We start from the raw sequence: 23,304 nt of genomic DNA, 5'->3' as shown, positions 1-23,304 counted from the left end.
AAGATCGCGAAACAAGTGAAAGCGTCTGATGTTGAATCGATTAAACTAAAATAATTGATTGACAGTTTGAACACAAACAGCGAAGTCACAGCACCCACGCAACAATCACGTAGATGTGCAGTCACAATGACACCTGGATTATCAGGCGCTACAAGAGAGAGTAAACTATGGCACTTATAGCGTTATACAGATTATACGTCATAAACAAAAAATATGACTCGGCCACTGATTGAGAAACCTTCCATCGGAGTGAGAAAGTCGCTTGAAAAGTTTCATTCTGGTAGTTCCGCGATCTTGCACGGGCTTCGAACTACTGCCTCAGGTTCAGTCACTGAGATTGGGGGAGTATAGTTTCCGATTGTTGAAGTGTTGTTGTCAATATATCAATCCATCTACTAAGCGCCGCTGTATGATGACGTCATGGTCCAAAACGCGCAGTGGGCAGACGCGCAAACAATAGCACAGAGCAAACAATGACAACAGGGGTATCTGTGGATTGTGGTCACTATCGTTGGCTTCAAAATACTTTACATAACAATTACATAAAATCATCAACATTCGATAATAGATAATACCGTGCATAGCAATACTGTAAATAATATGAATTCAAAATTGCATAACATCTCAACATCTGTAATCTGTATGACAAGTGTATAGATGCATCCGACCAAAAAATCACGATTCAATAAATTGATCACAGACGAAACAATTGATGCTACGGCCGACGCAAGTGCGTTGTCGACGCAATTCAGGTCTGGACTCAACAAATTCTTTTCACCGCGACAAAGCACTGGCTGCCTCCGATCATCTAACAAACGGAATCAAACGTTTGTCAGCCGTGAACAATGTGTCGGGTGAAACAAAGCCAACAGCCGAGATCATTTCAAATCCAACAAGCCCGAGATCAATGATATTTAATTCAATGAACTTTCTACAGACAAAGATAAAAACAATAAAAATTTTAAAAACTTCAATTACATGGATGTGACACAACCAAAACTAAATGGGATTTGGCACATAAGTGAAACGACAACACCTTTCAGCGAATGACTATGCCATAAAAACTTGAATAAAAAATCATAAATATAAACATCTGCATACAGCTCGTAATGTGGAAATAAAATTAATGCAAATGAGCTGAAAGAACTGTACAAATGTTGACAAATTTCACATCTTTAGATGAATTGCATATTATTGGGTGATCGTCGCTTCAATGGGTCAAACAATCAATATTATGATTCACAATAATCGCTCATGGTGACTAGTGTAGTAGTCGCCTTACCCAGGTTTACACCCGGTGGTTGAAGGTTTAGATTAAGTGGACGGGAAGGCAAGGAAGCCAATCTCCGAGTCTACCTTCAGGCATGCCATTAAATATCCTGCCAGCAGACGCATGCTCTTGAGCGGTGTCGAACCGGCGCCCTTTTAACGCCAAACCAAGTCTCCCGCCACTCGGCCATGCAGCTATATAGCAGTGATGTTAAGAGAAGACGCTTTCACATCATGTTATTACAATAAACACATAAAACGCTTCCAGTCTGAACAACTTGATACTTGTGACATCACAAGGGCACGATGCGGTGATCAGATCATGGTGGGATCGAGTGACGTCATGCGACTGCTCAAATAAAAATCAAATCGGTGTAGCAGTCCAAGAGTTACCAAGGTTTTCAAATATTTTTTCATCAACACCATTAAAAAACACCATTTTTAGCTGCAACAAACGGTCAGGTCAATCCCATTCAGCTATCAACAAAACGTTCATCGCATTGCAGAAGCAGGGTTGCACAACGCTTTTGGTAATAATCAAATCACTGGGTCAAGGTTAGGTTTGAAATTTTTAACATTTTAAGTGCATAATTTCTTATTGGTTACTGACGCATAGTTTTAGTTTATAATTAAAGTACATCTGGAAATTGACGTGTAAATTACTCCGCGACACTGCTAATTTTTAGATAGCGAAACTCTAGGACTGTTACATCAGTCACAATGAAACGTCATCATGTGCACTGGATGCAGCATCCATGGCAACAATGGGCGATTGCATATCAAGCAAGATGCAAGTGCTAATACAATCATGCTACGTCACAAAATACAGCGAAATCAAACGTTGCACCTGCAGCAATAAATAAGTGCCAAGTTTTTGCAAACATTCAAAGTGCACTTTCTCAGAAGTAACCCAGGCAGATGAAACTCACCGTCTTGAACAACATAAAAAAACCTTTTCAACCTAAAACCACTGAAGTTGAAAGGCATCTACGCGGAGACCCGTTCAAAACGTTATTCAACGCACAACTCAGTTTTCTATGCATGAGAGTGGTCTGTACAACCTGCCCTCGCCAAATTGTTTCATAATGGAAAAATGAGTCCACGACATTTAGGCACAGACGTGCCCGGTAGGCATCATCACTGCGGCCTCGAATGATTAGGTGTCGGGCCCACGTTGCTACAAAATTATTGCATTTTAAATGCATTTGCAAAATAAGTTTTTTTAGTTGTACACTCACACTGTAGTGTACAGTTGTCCCCGCTTATTAAGCCCACCTGTGGACCGGACAATTTTGGGCTTATTGAGCGGGGGACAATTTGCTACCACTCATAACTATTCTGCACCAAATTGGGCTTAATAAGCGGGTGGGCCTATTAACTGTGAACTTATAAAGAGGTAACTACTGCATATTTCATTGGGAACATGTTTGTGTGATAAAGTGCAGTGAGGGGGATACCAGGCATGCACTTTGGTGTTTACACCTAAAAGATGTGTCTCTACACACAAACACTTAAACTGAAAAATGTAAACATAAATAACTAATTTGTTAGTTGTTGGAAGTTGATGATGGTGTATAAGCTCTTTGAATTTGTTGGTTTTCACTCTTGGATAAGTGTTCCCTGATGGCTTTTATTTCCGCTTGCAACTGAGATATTGTCTCATCTTTCTTAGCAAGTTCAATTTGATGCTGCTGATCTTTCTCAAGCAACTGCCGTTCCCACAGCTCCTTGTCCTTTCTCCACCTTTGTTCTGTCTCCTCGCTCCGTTTTTCTTTCTCTTTCAAAACCTTCAATTCCGCATGAATTTCAGTAATCTGTTGCTCCAACACGCGTTTCCGCTCAAGTTCATTGCTAAGTCGTGTTTCAAGATTTCCAATCTTTGACTCCAAGCGTTCCACTCTACCCTCCATTAACTCCATGTCGCTCTTGGAGGACTTGTCAGTGTCTGAAATCGAAATACTTGATAAAGTAAATACACAGGCGGTCTCCACTACATTGATGCAGCCTAAAAAATCAATGAATCATAGTACAAGACAAATTTTGCTTCCTGGGCTATCAAGTGATCATTTTTTTAACCTCGTGCACTAAACGTCTTCTAAAAACGTCCAGCAGGAAACCAATTAATCAGTCATCATCGTTAAAAGGAGATCTTTTACTGCTAACTAAACGAATCAACAACAAACGTTGTTTAATGTTTTTTCAATAAATCAATTACGAAACGTTCAACTATAAAAGACAAATGTTTACCAACTTCATAATTTAAAGCTGGTTCTGAAGATTTTTTACTTTAATGTGGACATCCCTATCAAGCGATCAGTCGATTCATGAAGTTAGAGATGATCTAACACCAACCAGCCAATAAGAAACTAAAAAACATTGCAATAATCAATTTCGTTACCAATAGGCTATCGATTGATGTCGTTCATTTATGCTGGTTGATGATGCCGTTACTACAAACTATTTTCTTTAACAGAAATATCACAATTACCAGTAAACAAATCACTTGAAGTCATAACAAATGATATGTTTAGTTTATTGAATTATTTCAAACAAATTCTTAGTTTGTTATGAATCGGAACAAACCTCTGCAGAGTCCCTGCATCCATTGATTGTGGAAACGTTCTATCTGCTGCTTTCCATCTTCATCATTTAGAAATTCAAGATAAGTCACAAATAATCCTCCAGTCATATCTTGACAACATGCTTTGGTCCTAGCGATGACAAGAGGAATCCTGCCATCACTTTCATGTCTCGCAATGACTTCCAGGGCAGCATCAACTTCATCCGATTCACAACTATCACCAGGAAGTAAGAACAATCGAGCCTCCATTTCCGTAAATCCGCGCATCGAGATTGTATGGAAATAATTAGACTTAAAATCGTCATCTGTTGAAGTGGCTAGGGCGTATGCGTTGTGGTATTTCTTCATCTCTTGAATGAGTGTAAACAGCTCAGAAAATTTGAAGAAGTTACTGGAAAGGTGTTCAAATATCACCAGCACAGGAATGTTTGATGCCTTGATATCTGCCACAAGATTTCTCACACCTTTGGAAATCTTTGATCGATGCAAAGCAGCTTGGAATGCTTGAATAGACTCATCAATGGAAGACGGATTCTTGCAATCAAACAGATGAACAACAGAGAAAGGATGTTCTGCCAGGAAATCCTCTGCCAATGCTAAGGTAAGTTGAGATTTCCCGCAACCAGAACGACCAAGAAGGATCAGAAATTGCTTTTCCCAAAAAATGCTTTTTGATTGCTCGTATTCCCCTGAAGGATAAAAATTTTCATCTTTAGAGCAAACAGCTTCATCTTTCACGCGTAACAGAACTTGGGTCTCATCGGTAAAAATTTGGTAGAATTCTTCTTTGCTGAACTGAACAATAAAAGAAACCTTCTTTATCAACTTTCCTCACTGCTTGAAGATTTACAACATTTTGACGCAACCAACTCAAAGTCAAGCCACATCTGGGATACACAATGATGAGAAACAATTTACTCTCAGCTTATTCTCTATTATGAGTAGGTTCTTAAAACGCCAATTTCACACAGGTTTGAATGGTTTATGGACAAGATAAATTACAAGGTTTCACTGGACATTTGCAAAATAAATTTAAAAAAAAAAAACGTTTCTCCATCATCAATTCAATTAAGAATCCTAAAATTCAAACTTTTGAAGGTTTCACAATACTAACCACAGCTCTGCACCTGATTGGCCAAGAGTTTCATGAAGCGAAAAAATCCATCAGTTCCTTCGGTCAATATTTGATAAAAAACCTGCTCCTTGTCCAATGAGGAATTGAATTCATTGGCAATTGTTTGAAAAATTCCACCGCTCAACTTTAGAAAAAGTGAATCCCATTCGTGTTCGAGGATATTGAGCAAGAAGGGATTCAATGATGTTGCTACGCCTGCATTTACAAAAGGTATCACCACAAGACAAAGATTAGACAAAGACAAAACAAAGATTAACCTACTTAAACCTGCAAACCAACAAAACTAACACCAACATACACCTAATACACAAAGCAAACAACAGAGAATCTTGGAAACATTTCATGAAAGAGGCAGTCAATGCTTAGAATCAAGTGCGACAATAAAAGAAGAATCACCACAAGAAAGTATCCAAACGTTGGCAAACATCAATTAGTAAGGTTGCAAACATCTGGGGATAATATAATCAAGTATTTATGGCCACAAAGAATAGGGTTAAGAGCACCTAACATGTATTATGTGATACCAAGTGGTTCACAATCAGTCAATCACCACTGCAAAACTAAACAAGTAAACATATGTAGCAACTTATTTATTTCATTTTATAGGACACCATTCTGGTCAGTGTATTAGATACAAGTATTGGGTGCACAAAAGATGTTCAGGCATTCATGGAAGGCCGATGAGCGGGATGCGTTTTGAATGTAGATGTGAGGGTATTGTAGCTGATGAAACGTACAAAAGGTACACTTTGTGGCAAAATGCTTGGAGTCACTGCGCAAAAACCTATCTACAGTCTACACGCGTCGCACTTTTGAGGCCATTGGCAGGTGCCGGCTGGGGAGCTGGTGCTAAAACTCTTCGTACAGCTACCCTAGCCCTTGTTCATTCCACCTCTCTCTGAGTACTGCGTACCAGTCTGGTGTCGTAGTTCTCACAACCACCAGATTGATACCGCCATCAACGACGCACTGCATACTGTGACTGGATGACTGCAGGCTGCGTCCCATTCCGACGGACTGCCTACCCATCCTAGCAGACATTCAACCCGCTGAGCTACGTCGTAAAGGAGCTACGATTTCTCTCGCTCACGGCACTCTGGACGCTTTCGTTCGGACATGCACAAGTGGGGCCTGGCTCCTTCATCAGAATGCGAGTGTGGTGCCACGGAACAGACCGCAGGCCATGTCATCCACCACAGCCTAACCCACCGGCCTCCACACGGTGCGCATGGTCTGAGGGTCCTGGACGACGAGATTGCTGAGTAGCTGATGATTTCCTGCTTTCCAATCCAGCCTGGAAAGATCGCTCATACGCCGATGAACGTCGCTAAATAGCGAATTAATGTAAAAAAAAACGTAAATTTCTTATTGGGCATTGTTGTTACGGAATATAACCCGCCGGAAAGATTAAATCGATTTGTACTGACTCAAACGTTGAATCAACCCAAAATTAACTTACTTCTCCTCCCCCGGGAGTTATTTAACGTGAATTACCGGAACAGCGTGCGTAACGCGTTGCTCGTTTTATCGCTGCTTTTGGTATTATGACGTCACAACAAATCAAACAAGGCGGTCGTGATAGACTACTCTAGTATATTTTTCGCTTTGCGTTGTAAAATGTTTTGGTACAATCTTTTCGTAATAAATGTTCACAGCAATTGCCGAGGCAATTTCAACTTTTGACGTTTGGCCTCGGCAACGTTTTTGCCAAAGTAAAAATATGCTAATTTCGAAGACTGGATGTGTGGCCATACACTTCTCGTCAAAATTAGAAATAATGTCTTGAGAGTTGACGAATATTGAAGACTACTTGCATGGACATTGTCTGAGATGGGTTGGACATCTTGAACAAATGGATGAAAATAATTTGACATGAGTCTGAAATAAGGTAGTGACGAGAAAAATGAGAAAGGGAAGACCAAAGAAAAGATGGGAAGACACAGAGAAGGATGACCTGAAAAAGAGAAACTCAAAAATTGATGATGCCAATGACAGAGAGAAGTGGAAGAGTTGCTGCAGACAACTGGTCAACCTGATCTTTCAGTAAGAACACCCGGTTTTCAGCAAAATGGAAAGAGAAGACACCACATTGCTAGTAGATTCACGCCCAGTCAGTGCTCATAACACTCACAATCGCATCACTGCCGCATCATCATCAGTCGCCGTCTCCGCTTGTAGCATCTGTAGATTGTCATCTTGTAGATTGCACATCAACATGGGTTATTTTGTTTCCAAGAGTGGTGATTTTGAGCAACTCCATCAGTGTCACCAAATTGAGTCCAGTCCATGCATGAATGTTGTCTTGATCTTTCAGTGCGGTCAAACAGTTTTAGAATTTTTGATTTTATTGTTGTTGCAATTGGGTGTAGCTTCGTTATAGTCAATAGGTCTTCTATTCTCGTGTGGTCACTGGTCAAACAGCCTTTTGGTCATGCTTTTCATGATGTGATTTTGGAAAGTAGTGAGTTTTTGCAATGTTGATTATATCCAATTGACGAATTCTAGACTGTCTAAACCAGTAGTTCTCAACCTTATTCTGATTGCGTATCACTTGGGAGTTCTGTAATCTGTACAGTCACCGCATACCACCTTATTCCAGAAAAAAACTGATTTAAAGGGCGGGGAAACCCAAATTAACTTTTTGTGAGTTTTTTGTTTCAGCGTGATGTCATTATGTACAACATGCGTTTTAGCAAAAAAAAAATCCAAATTTTGTTGCCCTCGTCTCGCTAAGGCCGCTTTTGTTTGATACCCGTTTGTGAGGTCTCGCGCGCATCAAGCTGTGATGCTGTTCGCTGTGACGTCATAAGGTACATACAGTTGTGGCCAAAAGTTTAAGACCAGACTTGATTTATGACCATTTTTGCATTACTTCAAAATACTGCATCATATATTGTTTCAGTTGCATCATCTTTATGCATCATCTTATATCTGATGCAGTATTTTGATGATGCAGTGATGCAGTATAAATAATATAATAGATAATAAATAATAATAATTAAATAATATAATAAATAATAAATATAATATAAATAATAAATAATAATATAATAGATTCTATTTGAATAAGACCTTCTGATGATCCGTTAGGTGAAACAATTTGTAAAGGCTTCAGATAGTAATAACTATATTTGATTTAATTCGCTCTGCTTTGCCTTTTTGCTTGGCATTGAGCACTTTTTGTAGTATTAATAGTTTTCATTGTTTTGAACAACTCTTATGTATTATTTTTGCTATCTGACCGGGTCTGCTACTATTCGGCGAGTCCAATTCGGCGAGTCCAATTCGGCTAATCCGATTCGACGAGTGCCCTATTCGGCGAGAGCCCTTTTCGGCGAGAGCCCTTTTCGGCGAGTTCCCTATTTGGCGATTTTTCGAAACTTTTTTTTTTAAATTATCGGGTACAGTAGCCTAATTATCATTGCCACTTTTACATCGTTTTAACGTCGCTAAACGTTGAAATCGTGCAGAGAAAATAAAAATAAAATGTTTGAACAATTAAATGAAAATTCGTCATGTCAGTTCAGTTGAGTTGTTTTTATTTGTGACCATCATATCAAAAACAATACACGTCAACATAAAAGAAGCGAAAAAGGTTTGAGAATAGGTGTTGCGTCACAAACGCTTGAATCCTCTCAGACTAAAAATAATATGACACAATAATTCATTGATGTGGAATCTGAAAGTTTGTACAAATTCTCAAATTTATTTCAACTATGTATTGTCAACTCAAGTGAGTTTCTCGCATATGCGTACACAGTTTTACAGTTTGGGAACCACTGGTCTAAACTGACGGCCGCATACAAACTAAAAATTGTGGTAAACAGATAACAGATCAACCCTTACCGTTTGACAACTGGTAAATAACTCTTCGGAGACAACTTTTCTTGAGGGCAGCTTTTAAATTTTCGATGGATGCTGCTTCATATCCACATCTTTCTCTCCATCTACACGAATATTGTAACAGTTTATTGAACAAGATTTTTAACTGAAAATCTACTTAGCAATCAGGATAAAAACATACAATGCATTACATCGCAATGAAAAGAATGTGTACAATGCAGGTAAGTCTGTCACGGAAAAGCAAAATTTGGCACCAATTTCAACTATATTAGTACTCTAAAATGACAATGAATTAATTATTTATCAATGACGGACGAATGCTATTAATGCTATTCAATTGGAAAAAAGTTAATACATTGTGGCAGTGAAAAAAAGGACAACAGTTTCCCTCACATGTTAAGAAAATCCAATCTTTGCATTTCTTTAGTTTGTGCACTTTCTTCTTGTAGCGTCCACGTAAAACCCAATTCCAGTCGAATCTTTTCCCAAAGCTCATCATCATGGATTTCCTTACAATAAATAAATTTTCCGCAAAATTCCTTCCACCTTTCATTGTTTTCATTAAAGTTTTCCTTTTCTTCAACACCTGAATAGTGAATATTTCGAACATTACTGCAAAAGTTCACATAAAAAACAAGAATAAGATATAAAAAGTTAACATATTAATTAAACCTGATCACATGAAATAACTTATATTGTGCAACGAGCATGTAATAGCAATCAAGAGAGTCACTGATTTTAGAGCACAAGATCACGATCCAAAGCAATATCTTTAACATCATTTGTTAATTGTTATTCAGCTGAAATACGACTTCTCAAATGCAAGGATGATAATCAGTTGAAACTCTGGTACGGTAGGTTACACATTGTTTAATATACTTCAGTTTGTTGCAAGCAATAGCCCACTCAGTTTGAGTTCACAGATTCTGGCTTGTTTCTTTATCAGCTGGGGTGACAGTGTCTCCCTTGTTAAGGGCTGAGAGGAACGCGTATAGAAAAGGGGTCTGCTACTATTCTGCGAGTCCGATTCGGCGCGTCCAATTCGGCGAGTATCCTATTCGGCGAGAGCCCTTTTCGGCCAGAGCCCTATTCGGCAATTTTTTGAAAATTTTTTTTTAAATTATCGGGTACCGTAGCCTAATTATCATCGTCGCTTTTACATCGTTTTAACGTCGCTAAACGTTGAAATAAGACCCCAACTCCAACCCTTAACCCCAACCCTAAAACGGCAATGATAATTAGGCTACGGTACCCGATAATTTAAAAACAAAAATCAAAAAATCGCCGAATTGGACTTGCCAAATCGGACTTGCCGAAACGGGCCATTCTGATCGAAAAGGGGTACAACCAGGATTGTAGTGTGTAGCTGCCTAGGACCAAGCTTTCTTGATAACTACCTGGGTGGGCTTAGTTTTTCATAAAAAAGGTTTTTCTAAAAGGACATGGCTAGATCTACAAAACCAGTGTTGCCAGATAAAGAATTCTGAAAAAACTTATTGCAACACCTGTGATGGAACAAAGCTGTTTTTATCTTTTTTAGCATTAGTTTTGTTGCAACTATTGGTAAAAAATAAAAATAAAACAATCAAATTCTTGTTACATTTAGCAGGCTTAGCAACCAGCAACTCACTGCATAGGAGTATGATTTTTCACATGAATGCATATCACATAAATAATACCAGAGGTGGGCACCCGCTACTTTTAAAGTAGCGCGCTACCCGCTACCGCTACTTGGGCCAAAGTAGCGCGCGCTACCGCTACCCGCTACCAATTTACAAAAGTAGCGCGCTACCCGCTACCGCTACTCGGACCAAAGTAGCGCGCGCTACCGCTACTTCTTCCGCTACTTTTGTCTAAAATGACACTAGGTGTCACGATTTCTTTCTATCTCTTACCAGGAAAAAGACTTGGAAAGGTTCAATGACGTAGTTTAATGGGTCAAACCGAAAAGCAGTCAATTAAATGTCGAATAATTCTACTAGTGAAATGAGAATCTGACTTCTTGAAGAACTTTAACGAACGGCTTCTCAAATAACTCTAATTTCGAACACAATTTATATCAGCACCAATTCTCATCTACTTGTATTCAATTACTTCAAGTCTCAATCACCAATAATTTCTGCATCAACTACCAATCCACAACTCATAGCACAACTCTCATAATCAACTCATAATAATCATCATAATTTACACCACCATTTATAGTTGGTTGCTCAGTCCAGCAACTTCGAGAAGGTTACGTAAGGTTACATCATAAAGAACCATTGTTCTATCAAGCAGCATTTAAATGTAAACAACAGAAGTCTCTAGAAAGTCACGTAGGGAAAATGATTCCAGAAAACATGTTTTACATAATACAGATTTCGTAATCAGAGTTTACTTCAGGTCATAACCGATAATAACACATCGCACCAGAATTCTACAACCAAAACAACATGCTCGTTGAAGATACAAAGCAAGCCATCGCGAGGCATTGCACCTTGATTGTGACACTAGGAAACACTCGTCCCTAGTGACGCAAAAATGACCTTGAAAACGAATGTTATCATTCGTTTACGCTGTCATTTTAACGTCGTTATAGAAAACACATTCTAAGGGAAATTTATTGTTACGCATCTTTCAAAAACACGAGCATTTCAAAATGAGAGTCACTAAGTTCTGCCTGCTTTGCACATCTTTTCTAACAGAGAAAAGTCTCTCCACCGCAGCACTGGAAGGAATGGGGGTGCTGTATTTAATGAACAGATGTTTTAACTCGGTATTCGAAAAGCTCAAGGACTTGTTCCTGTCCGAAAAAAAGGTGTCCACAAATGCTGTTTCCTTCTGCACCGACGTTTCACGGGATGGCGCCAACACACCAAAATATTCATCCTCGGAGTCATGACTGGTGTTGGTGTCACTCTTCTCGGTATCAACCTGGCTTGATGTCTCCCGCAACAGTTTACGCAACGACCGAAACTTTGCAACCAAACCGATTATATAGCTGCTTGACCACGCTCAACAGTTGAATTACATCTGTCTTGACTTTTTCTCGCAGTGCGTCAGCATCATCCGTGGAAACGTAGTGCAGAAATTGTAGCCACGACGTCTTGAAGGAGGGATGAAGACATGATGCCATAACGCATTTCATGTTGTTGAAGCACTTGTTGAATCGTTTCTTCACCCCTCCAAGGACTTTCACTTTCAACTCCTCACAGGTCACAAGATCACTGATCTCGGTCAAATTCTTCTCGCAAATTGTGATGGTTGGAAGCAAGACTCCGTAATATGCCTTGGACTCGACCTGAAGAATGTCTAAAGCCTGGCAGATAGGCTTCATCACACGGAGATATTCGCCGAAGAAGTTGACGTCAGCTAGAAAAGACCAAAACCTTGCAACCAAACCGATTATATAGCTGCTTGACCACGCCAGTATTGCAAAAACCAAGCATTTTTTTCAATTTAAATTAAAAAGTAGCGGGTAGCGGGAATGCGACTGAAAAAAAGTAGCGCCTCTCCCGCTACCGCTACTTTGGAAAAAAAGTAGCGCCGCTACTGCTGCCGCTACTCCAGCTAAAAAGTAGCGCCGCTACCGCTACTTTTACCAAAAAAGTAGCGCCGCTAGTAGCGCCGCTACAAAAGTAGCGCGCTACTGCCCACCTCTGAATAATATATAGTCAATCAAACTCCACAAAAAAAATGTTTGGCTGCTTTCACGTGATAAAACCTATTTTGCTCATAAACCAGTTTTTTTATCAAAAATCCCATTTTGCCCATAAAAACCCAGGAGGGCTGGGTTTTATTAAAAAAAACTTAAGTTATTCAGAACACTGGATACAACATATTTATAAATAAATTGGGAGGAGGAGGCAATTTTTAATCGCAAAACCTACGCCGTGAATTCTCGGATGTACAAGATCATAGCGCTTCCAGAAAAAAGTAAAATTGCCACACTCTTCCCTTAGTTGGCCCTCTCCAGCTCTCCTGGTTTCGCTAAGAGCCAGGATGTCAAAGTTGAAACGCTGTAGTTCACGAGCAATGATAGCAGTTCGTCTTTCTGGCCTATTTGAGCTGGAGTTATCCATTAGAGTCCTAACATTCCAGGTTCCAAATGTCATGGTTACATATTTCATATATAAATATATTATTATTATATGATTAAGTAATTTGGCTAAACGACCAGTAGATGTGCTGTAGCAAAATTGACATAGCACGAGAAAAACACAAGCAAGTGCTATTGACTCGGACATTCAACCTCACATTGAGCACAACAAATTATTGGATTGATGCTAACTTGTTCAAATGTCTCAAAATATGTTAATGTGGATACAAATGGTTTTGGAAACAAAGTGTGATGGTGCGTAAGTGGTTTTGGAAAAAACGCAATTTTAGTGCCGAATTTAAAGCAGATAGAAAAGATTTTGGAAAGAAAGGAATGGATAGTAGGTACCTATGGTAATACTCTACTAAATGACACTCTAAACACAATTTTGGTAAAAGTGGCACCTACATGGTTTTGGAATTGGGCTCTTCAAATATTGTTGATAAAAGTTTCACAAAAAATCTGAGCGTCGACCTATAAAAACTCGAAGACTAGCAAGAAGCTTTGATTGGCCATGCTTGGTCGTCAGTAGGGTTGCAAAATTCCTAGGAATTTTCAGAGCCGAAACTTTCCATGGAAATTTTGGGAATTAACGGGAATTTTCAGAAACTTTCAAAACAATTTTAATTTGATGTTGAAACAAGAAAATAATGGCCTTATACTTATATTAAAAGTACTATGTACAACAAAAATACTTAAGAACATACAAACACACGGTTTAGTTTGATAACTCCAAAAACGAATCATCACCAATCTGTTTTTTTACAGAGAAACACCATACTGACTACTGAGTCAGTATTACAATACTGAGTCAGTTACAAAGTTGTTCTAGTTGTTGCCGGTTAGCATCTCCTCCTGCTCGGCTTCTTCAGATGATGTACTAATGACTGTGCTGGCAGCGTCATCGACTTCAGAGTCAACTTCAATTTGAGTTGACTTGTCTTCACACGGCTCAAACAATGCCAAGTTTGACCTGACTGATACTAGTTTTTTCACCCTTTTATTTGCGAGCCTATTGCGGACCTTGGTGTGAGTGTTCTCAAATACTATCCAGCATTTTTTTAAATATAGCCTATTGAAAATATATGCATAATTATGCATAAGCCTCATTCTTAATTAACACCAAATTAGTCTTTATATATAATTTAGTGTTTATATATAAATTAGTGTTTATATATAAATTAGCATTTATTTAATTGTTGCGTAGTTTTGTTGTTTTTTGTAAATATAATACTCTTTAATATGTTAAACTTGATAACGTTGCTCGGCTTCGTATGCCTATGGTTCAACAAGACAAACTCTCTACCGAAACTGTTTATATATAATTAAAGAAAATAAAAAATGCTTAAGATAGGTTTTTAATATCTTTTATCTGGTTGATAAAACATTAAACAAATGTTTTAAACATAATAAATGCCAAATTTGAAAATTTCCAAAATTTCCGGGTCCTTCAAAATTCCCGGAAACTTTCCACCCCTAGTCACAAATTTTTGCTATTTCTATACGCATAATTGATTATGGCCAACTGAACTATGGCTAAAAGTTACTAAATCTGTTAACTGTACACAGAGATGGGCAAGATCACCAGTATTGGTGATCTTGAAGATCAAGATCACCAAGAATAGGTGATCTTGAAGATCAAGATCAAGATCACCAAACTAAGTGATCTTGAAGATCAAGATCAAGATCTTGAAGATCAAGATCACTTTCAAGATCACTTTTTGTGTACTTGAAAAAAAATGAAGTTTTTGGTCAATGATGTTGCAAAAAATAGTTACTATACTGTATATAAGCAACCCGGGTAAAGGTATATAGTTGGTATTGCTAACTTTTACTTTTAACTACTCGATCGCTGGCCTAAGAATTGTAATGAGTTAGTGACTGTTGCTATTAGGCCTATCAATTGTTGACGTAGTTTGCGTAGAATCGCAACGTCACCCCAAGGCCGAGGTTAATTACAATAGTAGCCTACTGAAAAAGCAATTAGTTTTATGCTTTTTATTTATAATAAATAAATAATAATAAAGTTTAACTGCATCATTTTTTACCAAATTTTTGTCTGGTTTATGTTGGAGTTTTTATTCGTGTTACTAAGTTGTTTTAACTTTCACTGTGTTATGTCAATGTTTATTGCACCATTTACCCATCTGGCAACCTTGATACTGTTGTCTGCTATCAAAAAAGTTCCAGAGGTTTGCGGTCAAACAAACCGCTCTATACTCAGACCGTAAACAAGTCTTGGTCTGGTTGATTTGCTGCAATAAACCACTTTACATGACCAAAGTCGGCTAGAGTCCAGATTTTTTAACACCGCCATTCTACACTTTTGAAACATCTAAAATTGGGTCAAAGAAAGCAAACATTTCTTTAAAATTCACACATGGAAATTGTGAACAAAGTTAAATCATTTTTTATTATACGTCAACATAAAGTACACGGAAGTTGACTTATTTATTATGACCAACACCGAAAACTTTTTCAATTTTGAAATAGCAACACTGACCAGATTAGATGGAGATTTTAAATCGTCTTTTGTTCACACATACCAGATTAGCAGTGGCTTAATGTTAGTAGTCGCCACTAACTACTTTGTACAGTACAAGTTTTAAAAAAATGCCTCTATCCAAGAAGTAAACTTTAATTTTAAAGTGATCTTGATCTTATTGTTCTTCAAGATCAAGATCACACAAAAAAAAGTGATCTTAGATCAAGATCACCAAAAAAAAAGTGATCTTCAAGATCAAAATCACGCCCATCTCTGACTGTACACAACAATCGGTCCTTTCTGAAAATTGCATTTTTTGCCAGTTACTGTCAGTAATGAACTGTTTTGTACAATTGGATGTTCAATGAGATCCAGGTTAAACGGTTCGTGATGAAACAGTTGAATTAACAACTGAGTTAGCAGAAAGCGTGAAATCATCGAAAGCAAGACAGGGAGTAATTCTGGACTAAATCAAAATGGGTTTCATAAGCAGGTGGAACTATTAACCGCGGGCTTAATGAGGAGGACTACTGTACTTTGGTAATTGAGTTGAAGATGTTGTTGGATCCCAACCAGATCGGCACTTTTCAAGATTTCATATACAGCGGGCAATGTGGCATTCTCTCCATTCAACTCCTGCCATGCAGATACCATCGACAAAATCTGAATGTAAAAGAATACTGGTATCAAGACTACTAAGTACCAAGGTATGTTGAGGCATTAAGGTTGACACAAATCCCAAAAGTAACCCAAATCTAACATTCAGTGCCTTAACACAGTGCACTGTACAACCCAACTGCATCAAACATTCTGTTTAATGAAAAACAATTTATAAGGTATCTTCAACAGGGTAGCATGCTCATTTAACGTGATTTCGATGTTCTTTGTGGGTCTGCTGCCAATTGCTAGAACTGGAACAAGTCTTTTTAACACAATTCGAATGCGACAAAGTTAAACGGTATTATCCATGTGCCCGAGATCCATACCGGTATGCCAAAAGATTTAACTGCATAAACTTTAATATTGCTAAGATAGCAAAATTTGATCTCGAGCTCTTAACAAAATATCAAACTAAGTGCCAATAAATAAAGAAACTAGACCAGGGCTTTTTTTTTTGCTGAGACTTTTCGATCATTTGTCCGAAATGACTTGAAAAAATTCGGCCATTTTTTCTGATGAAAATATTCCCTTTTAAGTAGCTGATACAAACCAAAATTCACACTTCCTAACTAGCTACAACATTAAGTTTTGCTGAGAAACGTTGTTTTTTTTTCGGACATTTTTACCGAATTGGTTATATTTTTTTTTCGGACATTTTTACCGAATTGACTATATTTTTTTCGGACATTTTGACCGAATTGACTATATTTTTTCAGACATTTTGCTAAAAAATCGGTCAATGACCGCTAAATGACCGAAAAAAAAACCCAGGCTCATACCGATATCACTTTTTTAGGCCGATACCGATATTTAGGCTAATACTTATTACAAAAAGAAGCAATTTTGATATTTGCAAGGAATTACATCAAATGCTAAGCTTGACCTTATTTGCATAAAACTATTAAAAAAGCTTTGAATTGGCATAATTTGTTAAAGATTCAATAATCCAATTTCAACCGCATTGTTGTGTAATAATAATAGGTTTTAGTAATGAAAGGCCACCGTAATTGAGAACTGGGGTATAAGGGAAGAAACATTATATACATCATAATTGGGGTTTCTGAAAAATTAATAAAGGGTTTGCGCAAACTCTCCTAATAGGCTATCATAAATGAAAATAAGATGTAAACCAAGTCATTCGTGTAGTCGTACAAAACTAATCGACAAGTAATGTGCAACCTAAGGGTTTTGTCATTTGGTTGAGAACCTTTTGCCAGGCCAAGACTACCCAGGTAGCAAAAATGTATAATTTTACATCATTTTTATGTTGCTGAACGTTTAAAAAATCCATGTAACTTGGTTGTTTTTAGAAAGCTGGTTCTATCAGTTTGTGATTTAATTTCCACCTTTTGTTGTAATAAACTCATCAAGCTTAAACCATGTCATGGCAGATTACGACTATGAACAAAAGAATAAATTTTCAACTTCAATTTGTATTGACAATTCATTAGAATCATTACGTAATGTCTTATAAGAATGAATTGAAAACGAGTCAATTCACTAAAAATGAGAGCAACAGGACCATGAATCCTCACTTAACCAATCAGGAAAAGGTCTTGTTGTGCCTACTGATCTCTGGAGCTGACGTAAACCTTAAAAAATATGGACTTATTCTTGATATGGGGCTTGACTACATTTCACTGAACTTCAAAGTCAAAATGTATTTGTTTACCACAACCAAACCACTTGTGACTAGGGATGTGCCGATTACAGAATTTTTGCCGATGCCGATTCCGACGCCGATTCTTAAATATTTGCCGATTCCGATGCCGATTCCGATTCTTTGGTTAAATGATTAAAGCTGCTTTTAGTTGGCGCTTTACAAGTGGTTGCGATTTTGTTACAAGTTGCTGCCTTTGAAGTGTCTAAAAGCGTTCACTTTGTCGCCTGCTCTAGACAGCGTGATTTTTACGGTAGTTCTTTACTTCTTGCGCACTACAAAGTGGTGATAGACACGCGTTTTATTTGTCGCAGAAATCAGTGAAAAGAGAAAAATCGCCATCGCTCACAGAGTGCAAAATAAACGTAGCTTAATGCAGTGTGCAAAATATTATCTTGTGCGATTTGAAGTATTTTTCTCGCAGAATTCAAGAAAATGCCAGAAACAAGAAGAGAAAAAGACTAGAGTGTAAAAGACAATGAACGCAGCGGTATTGAATATACAAAAAAAACTCTTAAAAAGTAACACACCAGCCTTGCATTCAAAGTGCATCAATAGGTGAAAAAAGAAAAACATCTTGTGAAGAAATTACTATTGTTTTCGAACGCAGAGTTGCAGACAATCTTGTTGCTTAGCAAACACGTGAAGATTACCGGGTTGCTGGTTTGATTACGTTTGCGCAATCACACGATTGTTTGTTGAACGCATTAAGCGTAATAGGCCTATGCTTGGAATTCACTTCTCTCTGCTTAGTAAATTAACATTAAGCAACTTTCAGTGACTACGAATTTTACAACGATTAAACAATAATTACGAAGAACATTTGCGCTTTTTAATATTGAAAATTAAAGGCACGCATAGGCGTCGATTTTTTCTTAGAAGAGAGGAATTCTGGGTGGGCGAGAGTTTTCAAACAGATTTCATTGAATGTGTATGTTCGCAAATTCGCAATGGTTAGTCTTTCTCACAAAGACTGCGTTTAGCGTCGCTGCAGCAATTAAGCTTTAAAGGCATACTAAATGAAATTTTCAAACGGGAATTAAGCATTAAACTGAACATTCAAGAATACATTTAAAAAAAAATTACCGAAAAAAATTGTTTTGAATGGCACTTGGCAAGGCTCAAAGTCCAATATTTCATTTATTTTTAATTTTATCAAAATGACCAAAAAGTGGAAACACTGCTCGAGAATACGTCACTATCGACAGCAATAACAAAAGCCACGTTACCCCATCTGATGTTTTAACATCAGATGTGATGTTTTGAGCAAACCGTCTGATGTTTTGATGTTGCAATCTGATGTTTTGATGTACACACATACCGGTACAGTACATAGCCTAGCCTACAGTTAAATCGCCCGCAGAAAAAAACATTGCCCAATCAGCTGATTGCTAGTCGATAGTGATGTAGACTGTACAGTCGCACGCTTCGCTGCTCACGCCCATTCCCGTTTTGAAAGCTCTGACAAAACCACGCGCGGAATGCTGATCAGACCGCAATGGGGCAAAATTTTATTGAAAATCGTTTTATGGTAGCATGTTAAACACAAAGAACGTGTACAATCGCCAAGTCAGGTTTTTCCTTTAGTATCCCTTTAATGTTCTGCTTTCTTGGGCCTTGCGATCTTATGAGCGCTGCTAAACTAAACAAACTTCTTCTATGTTTTCTTTAGCGACCTAAAAAGCTCGTGACCTGTTATCTTTGAAGTGGCGCCTTCGGATTTGCCGCACTTTGATTTGTAAAAAGCGATTGTTTCAGTACGTCTTTAGTTTGTATCGGTTATTTTATTATCATGTTCATTATGATGTCATATTCACATTCCCTTACGCAAACATGGTTTTCTCTCACCAGGAATTGCCAGCGTGTGGCAGTCGCCGTAGCAACAACAATGCAGTGAGTACCCCTTTTTTTCAACTCAGCTTTGTTGCGGAATTGCTTTGTTCTGTCGGATACCTAGCGAGAGACATAGCGTAAAACAAGAAGTTGCGCTGCAGTTGGTTGGATAATTTTTTACGTTTAACGTGTTTACGTTTAACAAAAAAGGAAATAATTGTAACGAGCACTTCATAAGTGTCATGAAAACAGGGTGGGCGGAACATATTTTGCCCACCCTCGTTTCACGGCCGGGTGGGCGTCGCCCACCCGGCCCACCCTATTTCGACGCCTATGAAGGCACGTAAATTAAAATGCAATAACATCAACTTTTCTCCAGTTGCTGGAGTAAGTCTGTTCCGTTGAGGCGTGAAAATATTGCCACCTGTGCTAAAAATTCGTTCGCTTTCTATCGACGATGGTGGTGACGAAAGCAATTTATTTGCAATTTTGCTCAGCTCAGGAAACATAGTATTGTTTGCTTTCCACCAAAGCATTACATTAACATCTCTTGGTGGAAGTGACAATGTGCAATATTTTTCCATTTCATCTTTCAGCTTCAGTACATTTGGCTGTAACATAGTCCGTTTCATGGGTTGAACAAACAATCGAGTGATTAGGCTATTGCGCCAACGAGGTAATATTTTTTCACGTGTTTACTAAGTGACAAGATTAATTCACTGCAATTCAGCGTCTGAAAAGATATAACTTGCAACTTCACACGTTGTTTTTCATTGACGCCCTTTGTTTTTTTCTAAAAGCGTTTTGAATCTTTCAGACAGTTGCTCTCATTTTCTTTGCAGTTTATACTCCCTCGCTTTTTCTCTTTTTGCTTTTAGCGCCTCCCATACTGCAAGCTAATAACTATTACGTAATAATCCATTTCTCCTTTAACTTCTAACCGTTGTGTAATCATTCAACTTTTATATTTTATCTGGTCTGATTTTCTCTTTGAACGTTTTTCGTCATTTCAAAGAAAGAAAGCATTTTGATCTCGTGCCTACTAAACAAAAGTTTACAAAATGGCGGACAATCGTCATAATTTAGACTACCGCTCTCCGAATGCTAGTTGACGTTGATGCGGTTGTTCAAAGAAGCCGTTCTTTGATCGGTGTTTCCACGCGCTCGCGCTACTTTTGATTAGGAAACTTTGATATAAAGAATCGGAAAGAATCGGCAATTTTTTTTGATGTCAATTCCGATGCCGATTCTCCAAAAATTGCCGATACCTGCCGATTCCGATTAATCGGCACATCCTTACTTGTGACGGTGTTGAGTCACATGACTGAAATCAGCTGATTCGTGTGTACGTTTTTTTCGAAGAGTGTGTTACATTAAAGTGCCTACCACGTCGCATGGATGAAAAACTCTTACAAGTTTTATACTCTGCTGAGAGTAAAAAGGAAACACAAATGATAAATATTGCAGAAATTGAGTCTCCTTCACAACTTAAGAATCGAACCACGCAAAACTGCTGAAACAAAACGTTTTGTTTGAGTGAAAGAATCACTGCAAGCAATTAATGCCGAAAGGTGCGCGCAAGAAGTTATGGGAGTGTGGGGTATCAAAAATTTGAACATGTTGTTATTTTTCTACATCAATGTGACGTTAGTTACTACTTTAAAAAATCTATATCTTTGCTTCTGTAGAAAATCCGCAGCAAACGCCTTTTTTTTATATGTTTAGTATCAGCTACAGTATCGGCCAAATTTAGCCAATACTGTTACTCAAAAAATTGCCGATATCGGTACCGTACATCTCTAGTCAAAAGTAGGTAATTTTGAAAAAATGGAAGTTTTATGTCTCTTGAGGCAGGATACCCCATCATCTGAGAGCAAAATTGTCATTTTCGGATTTCTTCAGGTCAAAACCATGGGAAACAAAGATAAAAAATTTGAAAATTTTTGAATTTTGAACAGGTCTAATGGGACGGACAAAATGTTAACTGCCTAATTATCTATAAGCCAAGTTAACTTTTTCAATAAGAATAACTTCACCTTATCATCACGTTTTTTTTCATCAGATTTTATATCTTCTATTCTTCCTCGGGGTATTCTAAAGTGAACTTGAGCAAGATAGAGCCAGGAAACGGAAATACATTCTTTCAAGGCGTCTGCAATGTTTCTGCAATCTTCTTCTCCCAATACTAATACTTGCTGTCCATGTTCTTCAGAAATCATGACATTTAAACTTCAATGATCTACATTGAAAAGTTAAACATACCGTAACTACCTATCAGGGCTCTCACACACAAAAACCAGAAAATCCCTTAGAAAGCTATGTCAAAAAATCCCTAGATGGAATGAAAAATCCCTAGATGGAATGAAAAATCCCTAAACATAGTTAGCGCGTTATATTGGATTTCAAATGAAATGTAGCCCACCGTATTTCCTTTCATTCAGTCGTTTCAACACTATTTTCAACTTGGGATGCATATGATGCACTCAAATGTATCATATGACTGCTACATTTTACTGTCACATCAAGATAGTTTTTCTTTAAAGTGCCTCTGACAGGAAAATAAATTTGCGAAATTTACCTAAGATACCAAAAAGGTGACACTAACAAACTTTCCTGACCAGAAAATTGTAAAAAATATCAACAGGCTACTAAGTTACACGCTTGCAAACTTTCGTTGACATCGGCAAATCTGACACTCATTCTATTGCGAAAATAAAAACGGCAACATTGCTGTGACGTCACCGTAAGCTGGAAGGATACAATCTGTGGTGACTGGTGACTTGGTTAGGTATAGTACGGCTACTGCAAAACGTGAATGTGTGGGGCTCTGTTGGTCTAAAGCAGGGGTCGGCAACCTTTCTTCAGTCGCGGGCCAAAACAAAACTGCGCAGATGTCAACGGGCCGTACAAGTTTTCCATTTGCACTTCCGTTTTCTTTACTTTTCATAATATTGTTAAAATTGGCGTTCTTATCAGAGTATCTCCATATTTAGCTACTATAGGCTTATATAGATTAATATAAAGAAAAATAGTAACAATTGGTAACGAAAAACACCAAGTACTTTATTTATTGACAGCACAACATTAATGTGATATTTGATGTTGTTTCCTGCTAGAAAGTTTCTGAAGTTCAGGTGATAGGTTGGATGAGGCAAGAATCATAACATCTTGCAAGTGGTCATCAGTAAGTTGTGTTCTCAACTTGCCGTTAAATATACGGTTAATTGACTATTACTAACGCAACTCATGTAGCCTGCAACTAGCATGCAGTAAATAGGCTAATATAACCGGACTTCAAGGTGAAACTGCCAAGTACCTTGATGCTACCTTCTGCAAGCTTAAGCTAAATTTTGCCCCAAACCTAGTTTACTATAACAAAGCGACCCGTGATCGATAGGTCGCGGGTACAAAGGCGCTTTGTGATAATTTCCTATGCTTGGTGGATTCTAACAAGTAGCAAATTCTTCAAAGACAAGAATCACTTGTTGAAAAAAACGGAAAAATGGAACTGGGAGTAAATTATAACTCTAAAAAATAAAGTAATTTAAAAGTCTGGACCGGCTGTCACTAAAAAGGCCAATTCCTGCTTCCTAAGCTACACATATTTCTAAATTATCAACCTTCAAACAAACTAATTCTTAAAACTTCAACTCTATCAAACTATCTGTCAGGCCTGCAACGTCGCTCTCTCTAAAATGCAGTTCGCAGAGAAAGAATATCAAGGAAATTCAAAATGGCGACAATGCCCTAACTAAGC

The 23,304-nt window shown here is 37.9% G+C and overlaps 1 protein-coding gene across 1 annotated transcript; it reads right to left on the bottom strand.

The window, feature by feature from the left end:
* Positions 1-3: 3 nt before the first annotated feature.
* On the bottom strand, positions 4-21,781 carry LOC145781770 (uncharacterized). Its single transcript, XM_082593442.1, has 7 exons — positions 21,584-21,781; positions 15,931-16,057; positions 9,222-9,414; positions 8,832-8,932; positions 4,978-5,180; positions 3,853-4,645; positions 4-3,214 (listed from the first exon to the last, which is right to left on the bottom strand). The coding sequence occupies exons 1-7, from the start codon at positions 21,764-21,766 to the stop codon at positions 2,817-2,819; spliced, it is 1,998 nt and encodes a 665-aa protein (XP_082449568.1). The 5' UTR covers positions 21,767-21,781; the 3' UTR covers positions 4-2,816.
* Between the last annotated feature and the right edge of the window lie 1,523 nt (positions 21,782-23,304).

This window comes from Aplidium turbinatum, chromosome 13, assembly GCF_918807975.1.
Source record: "Aplidium turbinatum chromosome 13, kaAplTurb1.1, whole genome shotgun sequence".
Lineage (NCBI taxonomy): Eukaryota > Metazoa > Chordata > Ascidiacea > Aplousobranchia > Polyclinidae > Aplidium > Aplidium turbinatum.
The sequence above is the reverse complement of the archived record's forward strand: the minus strand, read 5'-3'. Positions and strand labels throughout refer to the sequence as shown.